Raw genomic sequence first — 24,429 nt, forward strand, 5'->3', positions numbered from 1 at the left:
TTTCTACACTTTAAATGCCACTAACTGGTGGAAGATACATTTAAATTTCCCCGTGCTTTACGATGATAACTCTAGCAACAAGCAACAGGAATTGACTCAGTTCCCCCTAGGTGGCGAAAACTGAGTTGCCTCAATTGGTTAAAATTTGTATAAAAGTCTAAGTTATATTTCTGGGAGCCAGAAGGCACACATGGATACACAATCTGTATTCTGGCCAACCGATGTAATTGATAGTTTATTAAAGATATTGTGACAAATGAATTTTATTTAAGAATTGGAATTTTCATAATAATTATTGTGCAGAGGGGACGTGAAAAGGCAATGAGTGAAAAAAATAAATTGCTACCAACCTGCCTTCCATTGAGGACCTGTATACTGCACGAATCAAGAAGAGGGCCGTGAAAATATTTACAGACCCCTCGCATCCTGGACATAAACTGTTTCAACTCCTACCCTCAAAACGATGCTATAGAGCACTGCACACCAGAACAACTAGACACAAGAACAGTTTTTTCCCGAAGGCCATCACTCTGCTAAACAAATAATTCCATCAACACTGTCAGACTATTTACTGAATCTGCACTACTATTAATCGTTTCATAGTTCCCATCACCAATCTCTTTCCACTTATGACTGTATGACTATAACTTTGTTGCTGGTAATCCTTGATTTATATTGATATATTGACCATCAATTGTGTTGTAAATGTTGTACCTTGATGAACGTATCTTTTCTTTTATGTACACTGAGAGCATATGCACCAAGACAAATTCCTTGTGTGTCCAATCACACTTGGCCAATAAAATTCTATTCTATTCTATTCTAAAGAACTCTTCCTGTTGAGATTGCATTTGCCAGCAGAGATTTGCCCTGTGGGAAGGAGAGGATTTGGAATAGAACATAGAACCATAGGGCTGGAAGGGACCTCAGAGGTCTTCTAGTCCAACCCCCTGCTCAAGGCAGGAGACCTTAGTACATTCCAGGTCCGATGGTTGTCCAAGTCTATTTTTGAAGCCCTAGAGCGATAGAGCATCCATGACTCCAAGCTATTCCATTGCTCTCAGAAAAGTTCTCCTTACTTCTAGATTGGTTCTGTCTTTAACAAGCTTCCACCCATTCCTTCTTCTCCTGTCCTATTTTGCTTTGGAGCAGGGGTCTCCAACTTTAAGCCTGGCGGACTTCAACTCCCAGAATTCTCCAGCTGGCGAATTCTAAAGGTAAATGTTCCCCTCGCACATACGTGCTAGTCGTTCCCGACTCTAGGGGGTGGTGCTCATCTCCGTTTCAAAGCCGAAGAGCCAGCGCTGTCCGAAGACGTCTCCATGGTCATGTGGCTGGCGTGACTCAACACCAAAGGTGCATGGAATGCTGTTACCTTCCCACCAAAGGTGGTTCCTATTTTTCTACTTGCAATTTTTATGTGCTTTCGAACTGCTAGGTTGGCAGAAGCTGGACAAACAGGAGCTCACCCCGCAGCACTAGGGATTCGAACCGCTGAACTGCCGACCTTTCGATTGACAAGTTCAGCGTCTTAGCCACTGAGCCACTGCGTCCTTGCTTTTCTAAAATAATTCTAGATAGTGGAATACATTGGCAGTTACTTTTTGCTAGAGAAGAGCTGAATTTGTACATGCCAATGAGCCAGAATGTGGATTTTTTTTTTGGTCATTTTAACATGGGATGTGACCTTGGCTTGGATGGTTTATAAACCAGAGGTTATGAGTTTGTCTGTCATGAGAACACACATGTGTAAAATGTTCTGAGCTATTGGAAATACTACAGAACAGATCTACCAGGTTTCAAAAACAAGTAACCACCTACATTGAAGTATTCATTTCTTTTCCACATTTCCTAACATTTTTTTTAATTTGCATTTATATCCCGCCCTCCTCCGAAGACTCAGGGCGGCTTACAGTATGTCAAGCAATAGTCTTCATCCATTTGTATATTATATACAAAGTCAACTTATTGCCCCTAACAATCTGGGTCCTCATTTTACCTCCCTTATAAAGGATGGAAGGCTGAGTCAACCTTGGGCCTGGTGGGACTTGAACCTGCAGTAATTGCAAGCAGCTGCTGTTAATAACAGACTATCTTACCAGTCTGAGCCACAGAGTTGCTTCCTCTATCATATCAACCAGCATGTGATAAGAATTAAGGCAGTCCATCCCATTCAAATACTGCTGGTAGCAAAAACTTCAAATTTGTATCACAAGTTCATTCTGATGCTAGATTGCCCTAAAAATGAAGAGCTGAACAAAAAGGAAGTGCGTGTACAGTTTTGATCCATGTCATTGTTGTTTTCCCTGGGGAAAAAAATAATATTATTATTTTGATGGTATAACCAGGTCTTGGATTTGGTTTTAAGGTGTGTGTGTGTGTGGGGGGGGGGAAGCAGCAGGATGGCCCAGGGACAAGGAGAGTCCAGTTGCATCAGGACATCCACTGCCCTTCGCAGAGGCTTTAAGGGTCAAGAGAGGTCAACTGGTTTGAAGGTTTTCACTGTTTTTATTGTTTTATTATAATTATTTTTTTAAAAAGTTTTTGATTGTAACGTCTTTCTGAATTGTAAGCTTCCCAAAAGTCATGGAGTGAGAGGAGCAGCCATAGAAATGGAACAAAGAAATGGAAAGGAAAGAAGGGAAGAATAGAGAAAGGAAGAGAAGGATAGGGAAGGGCAGGGCAGGGAAAGGAAGGACAGGACAGGGCAGGGAAGGATAGGGAAAGAATGGGAAGGACAGGACAGGGAAGGGAAGGGCAGGGAAAGGAAGGACAGGACAGGATAGGGCAGGGAAAGGAAGGGAAGGATAGGGAAGGGAAGGGCAGGGAAAGGAAGGACAGGACAGGGAAGGGCAGGGAAAGGAAGGGAAGGATAGGGAAGGGAAGGGCAGGGAAAGGAAGGACAGGACAGGACAGGGAAGGGCAGGGAAAGGAAGGGAAGGACAGGGGAAGGAAGGGAAGGGGAAGGAAGGGAGGGAGGGAGGGAGGGCAGATCTGGAGGAGGAGGAGGAGGAAGAGGGGGGGGCAGTTTCCGAGCCTGCTATCATCTGCCCGATCTGACCTCTGCAGCTCTTGTTCATCCCGTCCGGGCAATTATTGCCCCGCAGTCCAAGGCTGCGGGGATCAAAGGGAGGCGTGTCCGACCTGCCCGGGCGGGGGGGGGGGTGGGCCCCTCTTCTCCTCTGGCTCCAAGGGCCCCGGCCGGCCGGCTGGTTGGCTGGCTGGCTTCGGCTGCTTTCGCAACTCCTTGGCAAGCACCTCTGTGCCCTGCCTGGCTCTCCCTCCCTCCCTCCCTCCCTCCGCTGGCGCCTTTCGCTACCTGGGCTCCATCCTCCCCTTTGCCCGTCGCGGGCTTTCCTCCCTCCTCCCCTCCACGCCCCCACCCGCCACCCCGCCCGCCCTCCCTCCTTTGTTCGGGGCTGCGCTCACGTCATCGCCACCGACGTCACCCCCCCTCTCCGGTGTCCACGCAACCGCTGACGTCACGCCTCCCCGAGGGTGGGGGGAGAGTGTGTCTGTATCTGTGTGTGTGTGTGTGTGTGTGGTGGGTCCTCCCCCGGCTTTAACCCTTTCTTCCCCGCCGGGCACAGAGAGAGCGAGCGAGCGAGGATTCTCCTCCGGCCGCTGACGTCACGGGCCCCCCCTCCCCCCCTCCAGGCGCCGCCCCGCCCGCCCGTCCACTCCCCCCCCCCCAGTACAGTTTCCCACCACCCCCGAGGCCGGCGCCGCGCAGAGCCGCCCCCGCTCGCCGGGTCGCCGCCGCGACAGCAGCAGCAGCAGCGGCGGCAGCGCAGCCCCCCCGCCTCCCGAGCGAGCGAGCGAGCCAGCCGGCCGGTTGACCAGCCAAGCCCGGCCATGCGCTTCACCGGAGCTGGTCCGGGGGCTGCTTAAGCCAAGCCGGTTCGACCTCTTGGGCTCCGCCGCGCCGTCCGTTCCGTCCCCTCCGCCCGGGGAGGGTCGAGCATGAGCGTCCGCCCCGGCTCGGAGGAGGCAGCCGGGCACAAGGCAGGGCCCCCGCCGGCCCCGAGTGGCAGGAGCGCGCCGGCGGAGGCGGCGCCATGGTGCCCTTTGCGCCGCCCGAGGGCGCGGAGGAGCCGCCGCCTGAGCCCTTCTGCCCTCCTCCGCCTCCGCCGCCGCCGCCGCCTCCGCCGCCTCCCCCGCCGCCGCCGCCGCCGACCGCCTCCATCCCCGAGATCGCCGCCGCCGCCGCCGGAGGAGGAGGAGGAGGAGGAGGCAGCATCGGCGGCAGCAGCAGCAGCAGCAGTCCGGGCGGCGAGGTGAGCGGCCCGGGAGGAGAAGTTTGGGGGGGTGGGGTGGAGGGATGGGGGTGGGGGTGGGAGAGGTCGCCGGGCTTGGGGGGGGGACGGGGGGGGGAGGGTCCTAGCCTGGCTCTCCTCCTCCGCCCCCTCGGGGTGCTGGGCTGGGGGCGCTCCCTTTCCCAGCCGCCTCCCCCCCGTCTTCTTCTTCTTCTTCTTTGGGTTTTGTGTTGTTGTTTTTTTTTACGGGAGGAGAAGGGGTCGCTATCCATTCATCAAATCACACACCCCCCGCCGAACTTTTGCTGACTTATTCCCGGAACCTCCCCAAAATAATTAATGAATTAATTATTAAAGAATTGCCATCCCGGACCTTCTTTAATTAATTAATTAATCACTTAAGGAAGGTCCGCGATGGCAATTCTTTCCCCTGGACTCTTTCTGAGCGCCCGCATCCTCCGCCAGGGATCCTAGGGTGCTCCGATGCCCAGCCTTCTTCTTCTTCTCCTTCTCCTTCTCTTTCTCCTTCCCCTTGCCCTTCCCCTTCTTCCTCTTCTTCTTCTTTTTCTTGTCCTCCTCCTCCTTTCTTCTTCTTCTTCTTCTTTTTCTTCTCCTCCTCCTCCTCCTCCTCCTCCTCCTCCTCCCCCTCCCTGTCTATATGAATTGTCTCCAATGCTACTCTGGTTTCCTTCTGGGGGATCTGGAGCCCCATAATCCCCACCCTACGCTACTCCCCAGCCAGGCCCTCCGAATTCTGGATACCCTCCTTTCATGTCCTCCTGGGTTTATTTAGCCCAGTCATTCTCTTCGAGTTGGAAAAGGTGCAGGATCTCAATGCCTCTAATCCCCAGCCAGGTTTTGCTCTCACCTTCTGATGGGTTTTAATTTCCGTCTGGATGTGAATTCAAGGCAGGGGCGCCAGCTTGAGGAAAGGAACCTGCCCTAATAAACATCCTCCCCCTCTTAAAATCTATGAGAACTGAACTTTAATTTTGTTTTCTGTTATATAAAAACTTCTTTCTAACAGCATTGGCCAATATAATCAATTTTTTTAAAAAAAAAATTCCTCTTGTCCACCTTCTCTTTCCTTCCTCATTTTTGCCTTTTGGTCCTCTACTACTTGGGTCTTCCAAGAACTTCTGTTTTCTTTTTTTTCTTTTTTTTTTGTCCCCTGTCACTTCCCTTCATTTTTTTATTAGATCAAGGGAGATTCCCTCCTCGGCCACTTTCAGATGTCCCAGAATTCCCCAACCAGCGTGGTTGAAGTCCACAGGTCTGGCTAGGGTGGCTCATTGGCTAAGAGACTGAGCTTGTCGCTCAGAAAGGTCGGCGGTTCGCATTCCTAGTATAGGTCTCCTGCATGAGCAGTGGGGTTGGACTAAATGATCTCCAAGGTCCCGTCCAACTCTGCTACTCTTATATCCATAGATATATATAAGGTCTTATATATAAGGTCTTAATGTTGCCAAGATTGGACATCCCCGGTTTAGATTCTTTCTGCTCTAGCTACCTTTGCTTGTCCTTTCCCTATCTTGACAGGTCATACCTCCCAAATAAACCTCGTTTTGAACTGTTCTCAGATGCTTCCGGTTCACATTTTTTATAGCAGTGTTCCAATATTTGAGGGGCTGCCGCAGAGAGGAGGGTGGGTGGGTTGTCAACGTATTTTCCAAAGCACTAGAAGGCTAGACTAGGAATAATGAATGGAAACTGGATCAAGGTGAGATTCAACCTAGAAAGGAGAAACTTCCTAACAGTGAGAACAACGAACCAGTGGAACAGCTTGCCACCAGAAGTTGTGGGTGCTTCCTCACTGGAAGCTTTCAAGAAGAGACTAGACAGCCACTTGTCAAAAATGGGATAGGGTCTCCTGCTTGAGTAGGGGGTTGGACTAGAAGACCTTGATGGTTCCTTCCAACTCTGCTGTTCTGTTCTATTCTATTCTATTCTATTCTATTCTATTCTATTCTATTCTATTCTATTCTATTCTATTCTATTCTATTCTATTCAGTTTCTCCTGGAATTCTCCTTACTCTTAGATGAGGAGATGGTGCCAGGCATGAAGGATTTATAAATCTTTTTTTTAACCCAGTTCCCCTTTTCAGAACTAAATGTAAAAACGGCTCTTCAGTTCTGTGGATGCCTTCCACTTTTTTGAGTTGCGGAATATCTTGTACCTGTCAAGAACCTAAAATCCAGGATGCTCATATCTGCATTCTCCGCCTGCAGTACAGGTAGTCCTTGTCTTACAACCATTTGTTTAGTGACCATTCAAAGTTACAATGGCACTTTCACATTTTTTCACATTTACGACAGTTACTAGCATCACGGTCACGTGAACAAAATTTAGATGCTTGGCAACTGGCATGCATTGATGACAGTTGCATGTCCCGAGGTCATGTGATTGCCATTTGTGACTTTCCCAGCTGGCTGCCGACAAGCAAAGTCAATGGAGGGAAGCCCGATTTGCTTAACAATTGTGGCAATTCACTTAACCACGGTGACAAAAAGGTGATAAAATGGGGTGGAACTTGCTTAACAACAGTCTTAATTAGCAATGGAAATCTGGGCATCAATTGTGGTCCAAAGTCGAGGACTACCTGCAGAGCTTATGATAGCCAGAACTGTAACAAAACTAGATTCTTTGTGACTGCTGCTATTACTTTTATTTTATTTTTTTGTAATGTGGGGTTTTTTTTTAGTGCTGTTCTTTAGTATTCAGTCTACTTCAAAAATTTGGGGAAGGGGTGAGAGAGGGAAAAAAGAAAGAGGTCTATACTTTAGGGCATTAATATATGTTTATCCCTATCTGTACTTAGGAACAGTGGTGGGATTCAAGTAATTTGACAACCGGTTCTCTGCCCTAATAATTTCTTCCAACAACCAGTTTGCCAAACTACTCAGAAGATTAACAACCGGTTCTCCCGAAGTGGTGCGAACTGGCTGAATCCCACCACTGCTTAGGAATTATTAATTTTCATCGCTACTTGTATGCTAACAAACAGCTTTGTATTCCAAAATTATTTCTGAAATATTTTAAAATGCATTGACCTCCGTACCCTGAATGCTACAAAGATTCTGAATTATTTCCTTTCTTATTTGTTGACACCTTTGAAAAATTCTTTTGCCATGAAACTGTCTTTCTTTGTCCTTGAAATGTGCCCTTTAAATAGTTCAAAACACTTCCAAAATGTCATCCATGTTTCATTCATCAGCCCTGCAGGGTAATCTTAATATTTCATTTAAAAAATAGGAAGTAATCTGGATGTTGTCCCTTGCCTCTTATAAGAGAAAACAGAGTGTCCTATAAATGCTAGAATTAAAGTGGTGATTAATGTGCTTTTTTTTTTTTTTGCTGATTTGCCATTGCAAACCTTCAAAAGGCCATATTTTAATTATGTCCATATTTTCCTTTCCCCCCCATGGAACCTAAAATAGTGTTTATGATCCTGCAGGTGTGCGGTGATCTTATCCTGGTGATTTAGTTTCAGGAACTCTGCCCCATCGTTTATCCTTTATCTATTTCAAATCCTGAAGTTTGCTCCAAACATTTAAACCAGATAAGAATCTCTGCTCGGGATTATACCATGCATTACATCATTGTTTGCTGAATAAACTGCACTAAAGCAAGAGTGGACGTATTGCAATGAGCCCCAAACTATGGTTTCTTAACAGTTGCAAGGCTAGGTTGGCAGAACAAAGTCAGTTAGATAAACCAGATGTTGCAATCCGGAAGTCTGGCAGCTCTGTTTCCTTGAACTGAACGGTTTTTTTGTCTTGCCATCCTGTGTCTTTACAGGTCTATAATTTATCTCCAGTAGGGTTCATTCGTCCTTAGAGGATGTAAGAACTGATGTGGTTACTGTTTCTAGCTAAGGAGAACTTAGGCAACCTCAGGCCCTCTCAAGGGTTTGTTTAATCATGAAAAACAACCTGGTTGGATTCCCACAAGACGTTCCAGGGGTGAATCTTGTTTGCAAGCAAGCATGCAGAGGTTCTGCATTCACAGGCATGTCGGATTGGCAGTTTCGTTTAACTTTGGCAACGGCTTTTGATCTGGATGGTTTTTGTTCTCTTTGGGGTGGGTTAATTATAGCAGTCTCGGTCCCAGACACTACCAGAGGTTTCATTAAACAAACATACTGGGTGCATCCATTGCTGGCTGAATAGGGAGGGATTTATTTTTAAAGTTAGTCAGCAGTTTCATTATAAAAATAAGCCGTGAGCTCAGCAATAATTTCTTTAATTATTGGTCAGTTTTCTTGGCATCGGGCTATTTCTACCATGGCCGTTGCTGGAATTGCTGTGTCTAATCGAGTGAGTTGGGAAAAATTTACAATCGGCTCTCTAGACTGGTGTGTGAAATACCGAAATATTTGTGTGGTGGAAATGTGAAGGGAGGCAGATTTTTTTTATTATACCGCTACTCCTTTTTTTCCTAGACTTGGAAGACTAGAGTCAGAAGTGAACTATTACGTTCCTGCCACTTTGCATGATACGTTCATGAAAGATCTTATCCAAATACTGTTCTGAAAACTGGTTAGACTTGCCTGTGATTGCACTTCAAGGTTGTTGTTTTTTAAGTACTAGTTTTGAAAGGTTTCTCCGAGAGGAAGTTTTACAAATTAGCAAGTGCAGCTTTGTGTGGCAGAGATGTGAAGGAGTGAATACCTTTAATATTTGGCTAGATATTGCACTGTAGCGTCAGGCTACGATGTTTCCTTGGAAGTAAGTCTTATTCCGTTCCTTGATGCTTAACTAGAAATGTAAGATTTTATAAGGAAGGAGTCGCTGCGATCGAAACAACTTTTGTGCAGGATTGTAGCCTTCGCATTTTATTCGCTCTCGGTTTGTGTGTCCACAGAGTGCCATTCCTGAGGGCTGCAATTACCATGCTGTTCTCTATTATAGCTGTATGTACTTTGTAATATTTCTACGACTGAATGCTTAAACAGGGCCTGTTTTGCCTCCATAATTTTGGCAAACGCTCTAGTGAAGTTTTCATTATTTGGGTATCCATGCTGAAGATTAGTGCTTTTTATTTGAAATTGTTAAATTTAATTCCCAGCAGGGTCGGCAATACAGTACTTGCTTAACATTTATTCTCCAGGGTGATGAAAACATATGGTTAGGATATTGTTTAGAAATTGTATGTTTGCTTATCCTCATGCGTACGGGACAGTTTTCATTGTAAACGCGATCTTTATTTCTTTACAATGAATTTTTATTAAGTTTCCTTATAAGTTAAAAACATAGCAGAAACCAGAGTTAGAGAAATGAAACAAAATGAAAGAGGAAAGTGCTGAGAGGGTGAATATATGTGTGTGTGTGTGTGTGTATGTATATATGTGTATATATGTATGTATGTATGTAGATCTTTTCCCGTGAGAGTATCTTGGCGAGGTTTCGACGAGGTCTCACTCGTCATCTTCAGGCTGATGCTTACAGCTTCGTTATTGTGCGAGCAAAGTGTGGTCGGAACTGCCGTCTCTCTATAAATACTGGGGTGTGTGTGTGTGTGGAGTGTTGGCTTTGTTCCTGTAAGCAGGTTGGTTGGCTGTGTGGTTGCATCTTGATTGGTAGGTGGAGTGGGTGTTTGCAGATTAGTTTCGTAGCATCCTGTGTGGGTGTGGTCCTAGTTGTGTGCCCATTAGTCTTCTGTGTTGTAACGACCTGGGTAATGTGCTGTATGGAAATGTCTTGAGTTCTGGGAATGTGACCTCCTGTAGTGGTAATGGGCTGTGTGGAAATATGTATATATATATGTATGTATGTGTATATATGTATATATATGCACAGTTCTTAAGGCTTTTTTTTTACGAACACTTGGTTCAGGGGGAACCCTACCACCTCCGCAGGGATTAAGAGAAGAACTGACAGAGCTCCAAATCAGAAGGAATGGGGAAAGTTGCAGGTAGTCCCTGACTTACAACAGTTCATTTAGTGACCCTTCTCATTGACAACATCGCTGAAAAAAAAAGTGACTTATAACCATTTTTCACACTTTATGGCATCCCCATGGGTTCACGTGATCAAAATTCAAGTCAGTTGCTGACTGACTCACATTTATGACGATTGCAATGTCCCGGGCTCATGACATCATGAGCCTTTTGTGATTTTTCTGACAATCAGTAAATTAGATTCGCTTAACAACGGTGCGACCAACTTAAACAACGGCAATGATTCGCTTAACAACCCTGCCAAGGAAGGTCGTAAAATGGGTCACAAAGCTCACTGAACAAATGTCTCGCTTAGCAAGATAAACTTTGGGCCCAGTTGTGGTTTTAAGTCGAGGACTACCTGTGCTAAAGTGGCAGTCTTCTACCTGTCTTTTTTTTCCTGCTTTGTAACCCTGAGAGGTTATAGTTCAGAGAGACAACATGAATTCCTCACCCACCCTATACAGGGCCTCTCCTGTCAGTGTTTCCTACCCCTTATTCTGACTTCAGTTTCCTGCCTGCTCATGCATTGGCTAATCAAAAGATACTAACTGCTTACTGGAGAGAGAAACTCTTACTGTTCGTTCATTTGATCCCGAAGTCAAACGTGCTTGACTGCAGAGCAGGAATTTCTAGCCTTTACATTAAGTGATCGATGTTTGAACCAAGGTCTGGGGTTGATGCTTTGTAGTTTAGCCTGAAACGGAAACAACTATAAAACAACAACAACAACCAAAACTTTGCTGGCTTATATAATAACACTGTGAAATGGGCACCGTCCACTTGTTTTCTGCAGTTATTCCGAGGCCCTTATACTACTAGTAGTATCTTTGATGCATAACGGCGGGTCCAGAAATTATTTCTCTGGAAATAATCTGGAAGTATGAACTAATATATTATTATTTATATTGTATTATATAAATAATATATATTATTTTGACGCTGTATAAAAGGTAAAGGTAAAGGTAATAATAATAACAACAACAACAACAACAACAATAATAATAGTAATAATAATAAATTAAATTATTATTATTATTATTATTAAAGGTAAAGGTTCCCCTCGCACATACGTGCTAGTTGTTCCCGACTCTAGGGGGCAGTGCTCATCTCTGTTTCAAAGCCGAAGAGCCAGCGCTGTCCGAAGACGTCTCCGTGGTCATGTGGCCGGCATGACTCAACGCCAAACGTGCACAGAACACTGTTACCTTCCCAGCAAAGGTGGTCCCTATTTTTCTCCTTGCCTTTTTTACCTGCTTTCGAACTGCTAGGTTGGCAGAAGCTGGGACAAGTAACGGGAGCTCACCCCATTATATGGCAGCACTAGGGATTCGAACCGCTGAACTGCTGACCTTTCGATCGACAAGCTCAGCATCCTAGCCCCTGAGCCACTGCGCCCCCCTTCTTTTTCACACTGTATATTATATTATTATTCATGTCGTCTCGTATGAACTGCACCAGTAGAGGCTAAACCAATTTCGTGGTATACATGATGTACAATGACAATAAAGGCTTTGATTTTTGACTTGAATGTCTTTTAAATGTAGAACTGCTAATATAAGCCACCTGTGTCTTTTGTTCTTGGTTTGCAAGCTTCTGGGTTTCTACGTGACAACTTTTAGCTACTTGTCATATTAGTGCAGGTAGTTCTCGACTTATAGCTGTTCATTTACTGGCCGTTTGAAGTTACGACGACACTGAAAAAAGTGAGTTGTGACCATTTTTCACACTTACAACCGTTTTTCACACTTATGACCATTGCCGCATCCCCATGGTCACATGATCAACATTCAGACACTTGGCAAATGACTCATATTTATGACGGTTGCAGTGTCCCGGGGTCACTTGATCCCCTTTCATGACCTTCCGACAAGCCACGTCAATGGGGGAAGCCGAATTCATTTAACAGCCTCGTTACTAACTTAACAACTGCAGTGATTCACTTAACGACTGGCAAGAAAGGTCGTAAAACGGGGCAAAACCCACTCAACTGTCTTAGTTAACAACAGAAATTTTGGACTCCGTTATGGTCATGAGGCAAGGACTACCTGCATTTAGGCAAATTGTGTGTGCACACAAGAAACCTCTTCACCACTCAGTTCATGAGAAAATCAGATGCCAAAATAATATAACTGCCTAAAACGAAATTATTCAGCCTTATCAAAAGGGATGTTTGTTTAGGATGATGCTATTTGATTTGGAGAAAGCAAATATCGTCACGAATCTGAATTGAACTTTCAATAGCTTGTCAATGCTTCTTTTGTGCATGTGCTCATTGCAGACTTGGTAGGAGAAGAAAGCATCTTTAGATGATCAACTTGGTACCCCGATTTATTTTAGGATTGAAATCAATACTTGGTATAGATATTTTTTTTTTTTGCGAAGCCTCGTTTCTAGATTGGTAGGCCACTGGATGTGAGGATATAGTTTTAGGGAATATTCTCATCTTTGAAAGTGAATAGGAATTCAAACTTCCTGAAATCGTAGCTGATACTAAACGTAGATCCACAAGGAATAGCACTTACAAGTTTGGCGAGGTTTGCTGATATGATGGCTGGCTTGTTGGCTGTTACAGATGGAGATTAATTAAAATATAATTCCTCATATAATTTATAGTTAAATGGTGATCAGGTGAGGTGATGGCCATCAGTTTGAATAGTTTTAAAAAGAGCTGTATTCATGGGGAATTATATTACGAATAGCTTCTAATCATCTCTCCTTTCCTTTTTTTTCCTTCTTCATCTGGTCATCCTGAGAATTTCTAGATTTGATCACTGAATCACAGGCAGCAGACTTTGGAGATCAGCTCTCTTCCCCCTCCCCCCGCCAAGCTTTATTTAATTTCAGAAAAATGTGAAAGGCAAAAAAGCAAAGCAAAAAGAATTAGAAAGAAAGAGGGAAGGATGGAGAAAAAGAAAAATTGGGAGAGTGCAAACAAAAAAGAGAAAAAGCTGTAGAAAAAAAGTAACTTCCAACTTTCTTCTATGTAGGTTAAAAACCCTAAAAAGATGGTCTTTGAACTAGAAGAAACCATAACAAACAGTATCCACGAATGGCATCCAAATAGACAAAAATATAGCCATTGCATGCCAAAATAACAAGACACAAAGACAGTTTTCCCCCCATGCCATCGCTCTGCTAAACACATATTTCCCAAAGCCCTTATGTCTAACGACATCTAACCATGTAGAATAGAATAGAATAGAATGAATAGAATAGAATAGAATAGAATAGAATAGAATAGAATAGAATTTTTATTGTGTATTGTGTATGATTGGACACACAAGGAATTTGTCTTGGTGTATATGCTCTCAGTGTACATAAAAGAAAAGAAAAGATACCTTCATCAAGGTACAACATTTACAACACAAATGATGGTCATAGGGTACAATTTAACACAATGATACAACATTTAATGAGAACACTTTTTGCAGTTCTAATTATCCTCTGAAGTCTGTGTCTTTCTTGTTGGGTTTCAGTAGTAGGGCTGTATTACTATTATCCTTCTCACCTTATTAACCACCCCTATTGATATCTTATGACTATCACTTTGTTGGTTGTATCTTATGGTTTATGATGGTATCGTATGTTTTATGATTTATCACTATGTTGCTTGTATGTATAGTGAGGGCTTATGCACCAGAGACAAATTCCTTGTGTGTCCAATCACACTTGGCCAATAAAGAATATTCTATTCTATATTCTCTTCGAAAAGATGGACGAAGTCTTATCTTTAATCAGAGCAGCCAATTCCTCCATCGCTACCAACTCTGCTGACTTCTTTCATTGTGATGACATGCGAGCTCTTCCATCTCTGAGCATAAGAGAAAAGTCTTGCTGCTGTTGTCATGTAAGAACACAAAGTTCCCTGTTTTTGTTCTTAATCTGTTTGTCCATCAAACCTAAAAGAAAAGCCTCTGGTTTCAGTTGTAAGTTCAGTTGAAGAAGATCAGCTCTTGAGGTTCAGTGGTGAAGAACTCCTGTGTCTTCCTTTTCTTTGGAGCTTCGGGGCTGCCCCATTTAGTGCCTGGGAAAACGGGAGGGGGCAATTACAAGGAGTTGGTGGAGAGATCTAGCCATAACAACATTCTTTTCTCTGGGCGTCAAGGACGTTTCAGCCTGCATTTGGATGGGAGTGACTGGGGATTGTCTCCAGTTGGGATGAGGTGTTGATTGGACCATGTGAGGAACTCGTGGGTGCAGGAGATGGATCTTTGACTTTCTTTTGGGTGGGCAAAACCCGGAACTCTCAGATTCGGGTTTTCCCAGATGTGCCAATATGACATCTCTAATAAAATGGAACTTTGAGGAATTGCTAGCCTTGGAGTCTTCTATCGTTGGGGCAATTTATTGCCGCATCAATTCTATTGTTGACTTGCATTTATGCTTGCGAACTCCTGAAGGCATCTGAGCAGCCATCGTGTGACCCAGAATGAAGAATTGAGTTGGGGTAGTGGCTGTAAGCACATTGTTCAGATATATGCCTCATAGACTATGCAGAGCCATATCTGTGGGCACGCGAGCATTGCCCTAGCTCAGCTCCAGTGTGCATGCGCGTGCCGGCCAGCTGATTTTTGGGCCTTCCAGGCCCACTGGAAGTTGGGAAATGGGCTGTTTCCGGCCTCCAGAGGGCCTCTGGGGGGGTGGGGAAGGCCGTTTTCGCCCTCCCCAGGCTCCTAGAAAGCCTCTGGAGCTTTGGGAGAGCGAAAAATGGAATTTCCGGGCCCACCGTGCTATCGTGTGCCAAAAGTGGTGGAAGCGTGGGGTGGTCTCATGCGCAGGTGCAGGGGGGGGCATTGAATTATGGGTGTGGGCACACGTGCACATGACACCCCCCCCCCCGCTCTCCCCCTGCTTTTGGCACACAACGGCAAAAATTTTAGTCATCACTGTTGTTGGGTATAATAACAGATTCTTGAATGCCTGCTAGAGTTTCTGTCTTTATATCAAAGAGAATCAAGATTGGGTTATATTGAGTTTCTTTCTCACCTCTCTTCATTGCCAGGCCTAAGTTGATGTTTACATAGCAATTTGTGCATTTTTTCCTTCCATCTCGTCTCCATATTCTCCTACCCCAACATATATAAATGAAATGCTTTAAGTCCTAAGTTTTTCTTGTCTGGAAGGGAACAAGATCTGATGATTGCCGTCTTTGCAGTAAGCTGAGATAGAAAACTATGAGTTGAAGGCAGCTTCGGATCCTTACTTCTTGATACGTGTTTTCTCAGAACTGATAAATAAGTGAAGAATTGCAAGGTACGCGTATCTTTGAGCAGCACTACAAAAGCAGGAAAGTGATTATGTTTGGAATCAAAAGGAAGTATAGAATGGATCTTTATTTGGTAAGAAGGGTGATCATCGGGCAGTCTCCTGATGGTTCAAGTAGTAGTTCAAAATACAGTACTTGCTATTAATAATATTCTATAATTCACATAATAATCTATATGTATAAAATTGAAAACTACTCATGCCGTAATCACGAAATCTCCAGAACCATAAAGCCTACAAACTTGAAATTTGGCATGTATGTTCCCCATCATCATCATCATCATCATCATCATCATCATCAACATCATATTTTAATTTGTATACCGCCCTTCTCCCGAAGGACTCAGGGTGGTTTACAGCCACAATAAAATACAAAAAACAACACATACAATGCTAAAAACAAACATTAAAAAACTTATTCAATTGGCCCCATTTAAAATACAATACCAGTAAAATTAATAAAAATTTAAACCCATAAAAATCAATTAAATTTTTTTAAAATTCAAGCCAGTCCAGCAAGACGAAATAAATAAGTTTTAAGTTCACGGCGAAAGGTCCGAAGGTCTGGTAGTTGTCGAAGTCCAGGGGGAAGTTCGTTCCACAGGGTAGGAGCCACCACAGAGAAGGCCCTTCCCCTGGGGGGCCGCCAGTCGACATTGCTTGGCTGACTGCACCCTAAGGAGTCCCTCTCTGTGAGAACGCACTGGTCGCTGGGAGATAGAAGATGGCAGTAGACGGTCCCATAAATATCCCGGTCCTAAGCCATGGAGCGCTTTGAAGGTGGTCACCAATACCTTGAAGCGCACCCGGAAGACAACAGGCAGCCAGTGCAGTCTGCGCAGGATGGGTGTTACATGGGAGCTCCGAGCTGCTCCCTCAATCACCCGCGCAGCTGCATTCTGGACTAACTGGAGTCTCCGGGTGCTCTTCAAGGGGAGCCCCATGTAGAGAGCATTGCAGTAGTCCAAGCGAGAGGTAACAAGAGCATGAGTGACCGTGCATAGGGCATCCCGGTCCAGGAAGGCCCTATGGCTTCTAGGTGCTCGCTAAGAAAGGATTTTTCGAAATGACTATTATTAGAGCATTAGTATTTCATATATACAGTATTATATTCACACGCTCTGGTGCTAGGGAGCTAGACATTCTATTCCCCCTCCCCACCTGAAAAGAACTCTGTTCCAACTGCCAGTTGCCTTATATTAACACGGTCTGATGCTACCCCTTCGCTAAACCGGGTGTGGGCATGGCCACGCGTGACTTAGCCGGCCTCTGGGCTGGGACATTCGACTCCCACCTCCCCCTCTGTTCCAAGTACCAGTTGCCTTATATTAATTAACACGCTCTGATGCTATGGAGTTATACATTCTACATTAAGTTTCAGGCTTTAAGTGTCAAGTTATCAAGCCTGAGCACATAATTTCGTAGCGAAGCACCGGGGTCCAGCTAGTATTCTATAATTCACATAACCATTAAAGTTGCTCAGTGTTCAAATGGCCTTATAAATAGAGTAAGAATTAAAAAGTAACTTTCTCACACTTTTCCCCCACCCACCCCCCATGTATAGAATCTTCTGGCCATCTGGGCTAGTGTTTCTCAACCTTAGCATCTTCCATTTTCCGTACTAGTTGGTGAATTCTGGGAATTGAAGTCTACACATCTTAAGGTTGCCAAAGTTGAAAAACACAGGCGAAACCATATTCTTACCATATGTGCCCAGACAAATGACTTATCTCCAAGCCTATGTTAATCCTTCTGAATACTGCAGATATAAAGGCAGCTGTATTATTTATTATTCCTTACAAACATAAATACAGTTTCTTGTACTCTAGAAATGGCTGATTCCCAAATAAGTGAATGTCTCATTCAGGCTCATTCATCCAGTTGCAGGGGGGAAAAAATTAATAAATTTGGCAGTTTATTAAGATGTTCTTCAGAATTAATGTATACTTTTAACCTATCATTAAATCTAGTGTTGTAGGAATGAATGTTAAAGCAAACGTTTTGCTTTTAAAAGAAACAATGAAACATTGATGCCATGGATGTTTACAGTTGTCCATACCAAATGAAGTTTGAAAGTATTTGGCTGGAGATAATTTTTTTTTTACATTTTATATAATTTCTGGGTGTCTGAAAAGCAGATGTTTGCATCTGTACATAAATTTAGAGTGATGGTATTATAGAGGAATATGTTCTTAATTAATGTTGCAAAACTCTTTTTTTTTTTTCCATGTTACTGTTGGTCTGGTCTCTCGTTCGTTTTATGCTGACAAGAATTTAGCTCCAGTTTGTTTCATCTTGCTGCAATTGTGTTTTTGGAACTGTTTGATAATGTCACAGTTAATAACCGGGGATGATTTGTCATGGCAGGAAAAGAATTCCTTGTTCTACTAGAATGGTTCATTTAAAAAAACACACAAAAACAATCCTGCAACATAAGAATTTGGTTATAAAATTGCTACTGTTTGCAAGGCAGAGTTGAGTTGGAGCAGGAGAAAGGGATTTACTTTCGGTGAACGTTAATTTGCCGTACTAGAGGGAGGAGGCTTTTTGGATCCACGACTTTATTCCAGAACCAGAATTTCATTTGTTCTTTCATAATTGAACAGTGTTCAGAAATCAGGGTTTTGCTGAAAAGAACAATCACATGAGGGACTTTGTTTACAAGCACTGTTTAAAGAAAAATAACAACAACCTCATTTTTAAAAAACAACAACACCGAAAGCACTGTTGACTCAACCAATGTTATGTACTTTACTATTTTATTTTAGAGATTTACAAGACTGCCCAACTCTACAATGACTCTAGATCAGGGGTGTCAAACTCCAGGCCGGCGGGCTGGATCCGGCCTGCAGGGGGCTTAGATCTGGCCCGTGAGGCCACCCTGGAAACAGTGAAGGACTGGGTTCCAAGTAACACACCCAATGAAAGAAGATTCCGCGGCTTGAAGTTCCTCAAAGTTCCATTTTATTAGAGATGTCATATTGGCACATCTGGGAAAACCCAAATCTGAAAGCTCCCGGGTTTCCCCCACCCAAAGGAAAGTTCAAGTCCCTGTCCAGCACCCACATGTCCATCACATGGTCCAATCAATTCATTGTCCCAACTAGACATGTCTCCCAGTTCCAGCCGTCCAGGTGCAGGACAAGACATCCTTGACTCTCTGAGAAAGGAATGTTATTATGACTACATATCACCGTGGCTCCATACAATCCCCCCTCCCAGTTCCCCACAGTAGTAAATGTGGCAGGCCTGAAGATCCAATGAAAAATATGGCTTCCAGGCCTGACACCCGCGGTGCCTCTGCCAGCGAAAATGGAGCTCGGGTGGGCCGCTCCGTTTTCTCTGGCAGAGCACTCGGGCTGCCACAGGCGCCCCGACACAAGTGACGTTGAGCTGGCCATGCCCACCTGACCCACCCGAGGACAAACACAATCCTGATGCAGCCCTCAATTAAATCGAGTTGGACACTCCTGCTCTAGATGGTGTACTGTGAAAACAAACATACCACACAGCTAAATGCTCAGGAAAGAGAAGCAATGATTAAAGACAAATCAAATATACAGGACCCATCACCCACTCTCACCTGAGGCTTTAAGAAAGGGCCAATTTTTTCCCCAAGCTCTTTTGAACGTAGCCAGGGTGGAGGCCAAACCTGTCTCAGGAGGTTAGGCTGATCTATGTTGATCTTAACAAAAATTTGATCAACTGATATCTTAGGAGGGTTATTCTGGTGTCCCACAGATGATACACTAGGTCTGTCTAGTGATATTGCTTAATGGATGGGATCTTAATGGATGGGATTACCAACACTATACAGAACAGGTAGGAGCCACAGAACGCAGAAAGTCTTTTAGATAATCGGACTCTGTGCCAAGAAGGACTTTATAACCAGCATCTTAACTGAGCCTAGAAGCCAAACAAAAGCCAGAGCATTTCAAAGAGCGAAGATGTTGTGTGGGCTTGATGAGACATGTCTATGGAGCTTCACGATCCCATGGTTGTCCCAAAGGTGCTTTGTCAAAAGGCAACTGGACTTTCTTTATTTTTGCTTCAAGACGTTCCGCTTCTCATCCAAGAATCTCCTTTAGATCTCTTCACGTTCTCTTCATCCAAGAAGCTTCTTCAGTTCTCTTCATGTTCTCTTCATCCAAGAAGCTTCTTCAGTTCTCTTCACGTTCTCTTCATCCAAGAATCTCCTTCAGATCTCTTCACGTTCTCTTCATCCAAGAAGCTTCTTCAGTTCTCTTCACGTTCTCTTCATCCAAGAATCTCCTTCAGATCTCTTCACGTTCTCTTCATCCAAGAAGCTTCTTCAGTTCTCTTCACGTTCTCTTCATCCAAGAATCTCCTTCAGATCTCTTCATGTTCTCTTCATCCAAGAAGCTTCTTCAGTTCTCTTCACGTTCTCTTCATCCAAGAAGCTTCTTCAGTTCTCTTCATGAACTGAAATTTTTTTTGGATGAGAAGCGAAATGTCTTCAAGGAAGAAGCACCTTTGGGGCTTGATGAAATACACCAGGGGAGTCAAACTCAAGCCCAGGGCCCAAATCCGTCCCACCGGGTGCTTAGATCTGGCCCATGGAACCGCCCTGGAAACAGCAAAGGCCCGGCCTGCAGTGCCTCTCCAGCGAAAAAGGACCTCGGGAGGGCTGCGTGCGGCCCTCCCAAGCTCCATTTTCACTGGCAGAGGGCTGCAGGAGGCTGTTGTGGCTGAAAACAGACAACGGGAACCTGTTTTCACTGGCAGAGCGGTCGGGCCACCTCAGGTGCCCCCGACACGAGTGATGTCGGGCTGGCCATGCCCATCCTGGCCCCACAAGGTCAAACACAACCCTGATGTGACCCTCCATGAAATCGAGTTTGACACCCCTAAGGTACACCCATAATTGCCCAAGTTGCTGGATTCTGGATTGCATTCTAGAGGTTCCGAGTGTTTTCAAAGATAGCTTCATGTAGCTCATTACTTTGTTAGTTGCACTTCTCTCTAAGCAGGGGTCCCCAAACTTGGCAACTTTAAGACTTGTGGACTTCAACTCCCAGAATTCTCCAACCAGCCATGCTGGCTGGGGAATTCTGGGAGTTGAAGTCCACAAGTCTTAAAGTCACCAAATTTGGGGACCCCTGCTCTAAAGGTTTCTGAACGTACAGAGGTTCTATCAATATTCATTCAATTCAAGGCCCCGATCATTAAAAGAACCTGGTCCATATGGCACACCATACCTAAAAAGTAGCTGAATATCAAATTAGAGGCTGGAAGAGAAGCGGAAAATCTTGGGTGCTGTCCTTTGGAATACCGAAGATGAGTAACGCTTGTGTAGAATGCATGAAACGTTCCTCTCATCCATTGGCCCCATTCTCTTTGGCAAGTCCACGTCATCCTTGCCTTTTCAGTTACCCCCATCTAGGCTGGGGATACATGTGCTTACCACATTTGGATCTTGGCCGCTATTTCAGCAGATGTACAGAGCAATGCGTCATGGAAGGGTTGTGGTGAAGGGAGCAAAATTCTCACTTAGTAGATTTTGTGCAATGCTTCACATACAACGCTACACTGTGCCTATTTGTTTCTGATCAGAATTCAGGTGCTGGTTTCTTAGTGGGTTGAGAGAAGAATATTTTACATATTCCTTTGTTGCACACCTGCTCATCCTTTAGGATCTGCTCCAGAGATCCTTTTTGTCTAAGAAACACAACAACCTACATTTCCTAAAAAAGATAATGGTGACCTCTTCTTCGTTAAAACATTTCAAGAGAGCCACAAAATCTTTGGTTGGGTTTGAGTTTTTTTTGTTTTCTCTCTTGTGCCCTTCCTTTTGCACTTTGCAACATCTGAAAAGCTTGCAAACTGCCCTTTTGTCTTGCTGAGTGTCAGAAAATGGAGTTAGAATAATTTCACAACCAAATAAAATTGAAGTGACAAAAGAGCCAGATGGACTCCGAGAAACTAAAATAACATTAAGGTCTAACATTTTGGGGAGAGAAAGCAGCAAACATCCAGAATGTCTTTGGTTTCTGATGCCACCATCTCTACACCATCTACCAGAGGGTTATTTAAAGCTTATCAAATCATCTGCCAATGACTTCCACCCACTGGTACCCAAATGAATGTACCTAAAACTACCGATGGTTTATTTTAGCTTTGCATCTCTTATTAGTAAGGGTGAGCATCACAGGCAAAAAAAGTACCAAAGAGTTCAAACAACCACTACCCAGAACAGAACAGAATAACAGTGTTGGAAGGGACCTTGGAGGTCTTCTAATCCAACCCCCTGCTTAGGCAGGAAACCCTACACCACTTCAGACAAATGGTTATCCAACATCTTCTTAAAAACTTCCAGTGTTGGAGCATTCACAACTTCTGCAGGCAAGTTGTTCCACTGATTAATTGTTCTCACTATCAGGAAATTTCTCCTTAGTTCTAGGTTGCTTCTCTCCTTGATTAGTTTCCACCCATTGCTTCTTGTCCTGCCCTCAGGTGCTTTGGAGAATAGCTTGACTCCCTCTTCTTTGTGGCAGCCCCTGAGATAATGGAACACTACCATCAGGTCACCCGTCGTCCCCCTTTTCATTAAACTGGAAGATTGTGAGTTCTCCTCCTCCTCCTCCTCCTCCTCCTCCTCCTCCTCCTCCTCCTCCACTTCTTAGTTGCAAAGTCATGTCCAACCCATTGCGACCCCATGGACAATGTTCCTCCAGGCTTTCCTGTCCTCTACCATCCTCTGGAGTCCATTTAAGCTCATGCCTACTGCTTCAGTGACTCCATCCAGCCACTTCATCCAGTCACTGTCGTCCCTTCTTCTTTTGCCATCAATCATTCTCAGCATTAGGCTGTTCTCCAGTGAGTCCTTCCTTCTCATTAGGTGGCCAAAATATTTCAGTTTCATCTTCAGGATCTGGCCTTCTAAAGAGCAGTCAGGGTTGATCTCCTCTAGGACTGACCAGTTGGATCGTCTTGCAGTCCAAGGGACTCGCAGGAGTCTTTTCCAGCACCCGAGTTCAAAGGCCTCGATTCTTTGGCGCTCAGCCTTTCTTCTGGTCCAACTTTCACAACCATACATTGCAACTGGGAAAACCATAGTCAAGGCTATGTGAGTTCTATGTGAGTTCTAATCCTGATTTAACCATGAAAGTTGTCTTTGATGACTCCTGAATCATCAGCTGACAGTGAGTTCTAGTCCTGCTTTAGCAATGAAAGCCAGCTGGGTGATTTTGGGTCAGTCACCAGGTGACAGTGAGTTCTAATCCCATTTTAGCCACAACAGCCAGTTGGGTCAGTCTATCTCACTCTCTCAGCCCAATTCCCCTTGCAGAATTGTCATTATGGAGACAAGAGAAGTAAGAATGTATGTGGGATATATTCTCTGCCTTGAGTTATTTTTAAAAAAAATAAAAGCAGGACATGTTCAGTTTTATTTTGTGGACAACGTTAAGAAGTTTGTGGTAGATAGTTGATGACTCCTGTTGCTTTAATAATCCAGAAAGATATTTCTTAGCATGTGGCAATGGGTGTGTGCAGATATGCGCACATGTTATAGGATGGGAGGGTAGATGAACGTGAGTTGTTGCTGAATTATATGATAATTCGTCTCTTAAAATGAATAATTACCTCGCGTTCTTTATCGGGTTTTTCTAGTTTTTAATGAACATAGTCAACATGTTAGGACGAGAATGTATCATCGTTTCTAAAGTGCAACTCTGAACAAATTTAGCAACTTCGTAGTAAGGGAAAAAAGACCGAAAAAGATTATTTAACTTGTGTGACTTTTCATAAAATGAGGCCAATTATTTAAAATTAGGTTGAGAAGGAAATCTCATGAGCCATCTGTCTGAATTGTAGCATCTGAGGTAGTTGACTTTTTAAAAAGAATTTAGTAGAAATCTCATCTAATTAGCCACCATACACTTTGACCCACTAGATTAATTTGGCATTTCCACTTTTACTTCCTCCTCCTGGATCAAAACTATAACTGTGAGAGGGACCTTGGAGACTTAGTGGATGATCACTTGAATAGGAGCCAGCAGTGTGCAGCCGCCACCAAAACTAACCACCAACGCTAATACAATCCTGGGTTGTATAAACAGAGGCACAGAATCAAGATCATGTGAAGTATTAGTACCGCTTTATAAAACCCTAGCAAGACCATACCGGGAATACTGCAACCAATTTTGGTCACCATACTACAAAAAAGACGTTGAGACATTGGAAAAAGTTCATAGAAGAGCAATTAAGATGATCAAAGGCCTGGAGACTAACCCATATGAAGAACGGCTGCAGGATTTGGGCTAGTCTAAAGAAAAGAAGAATTAGGGGTGACATGATAGCAGTATTCCATTACTTGAGGGGCTGCCACAAAGAAGAGAGGGTGTGTGTCAAATTATTCTTCAAAGCATCAGAAGGCAGGACAAGAAACAATGGTTGGAAACTAATCAAAGAGAGAAGCAAGGAGAAACTTCCTAACAGTGAGGACAATTAACCAGTGGAACAGCTTGCCTCCAGAAATTGTGGGTGCTCCATCGCTGGAGGTTTTTAAGAAGACACTAGACAGTTGCTTGTCTGAAATGGTATAGGTTCTGCTTGAGCAGGGGGCTGGATTAGAAGACCTCTAAGGTCCCTTCCAGCTCCTTCATTCATCCTTTTTAAAAAAAAGTTTTTATTGATTTTTTAATTACCCCCCCTACACACATACATGGTGTATGACCAGAGTATTGGCCATATCATATCTTATACAATTCAGTATATTCAAATATATTTTACTTAGTTACAATTTTTGCCAGAGTATTCTTTTTTCATATCTTTTATTCATATCCTAATATTTCCTTACTCATTTCACTAAGTCACATCTTCTTTCATCCTCAAGTTCTAATTTCTCCATTTTTATTAGTATTCATTCATTCATTCTTTTTTTTAACTGTTTCAATTTTTATCCTAATATATTCAAATATATTTGGAGTTGCCTTTCTTCCATT

General features: G+C 43.8%; 1 protein-coding gene across 2 annotated transcripts in view; it reads left to right on the forward strand.

Moving 5' to 3' along the window:
- Positions 1-3,437: 3,437 nt before the first annotated feature.
- Positions 3,438-24,429, forward strand: part of RPS6KA6 (ribosomal protein S6 kinase A6) — a 99,045-nt gene continuing 78,053 nt past the window's right edge. Inside the window, exon 1 of one of the 2 annotated variants that reach the window (XM_058196874.1) lies at positions 3,438-4,277. In XM_058196874.1, the coding sequence (XP_058052857.1) occupies positions 4,059-4,277 (219 nt within the window). In that variant the 5' untranslated portion in view covers positions 3,438-4,058. The remainder of the gene's footprint in view (positions 4,278-24,429) is intronic. The other variant, XM_058196875.1, reaches the window with a different exon arrangement.

Source organism: Ahaetulla prasina, chromosome 11 (genome assembly GCF_028640845.1).
Source record: "Ahaetulla prasina isolate Xishuangbanna chromosome 11, ASM2864084v1, whole genome shotgun sequence".
In the NCBI taxonomy this organism is placed as follows: domain Eukaryota; kingdom Metazoa; phylum Chordata; class Lepidosauria; order Squamata; family Colubridae; genus Ahaetulla; species Ahaetulla prasina.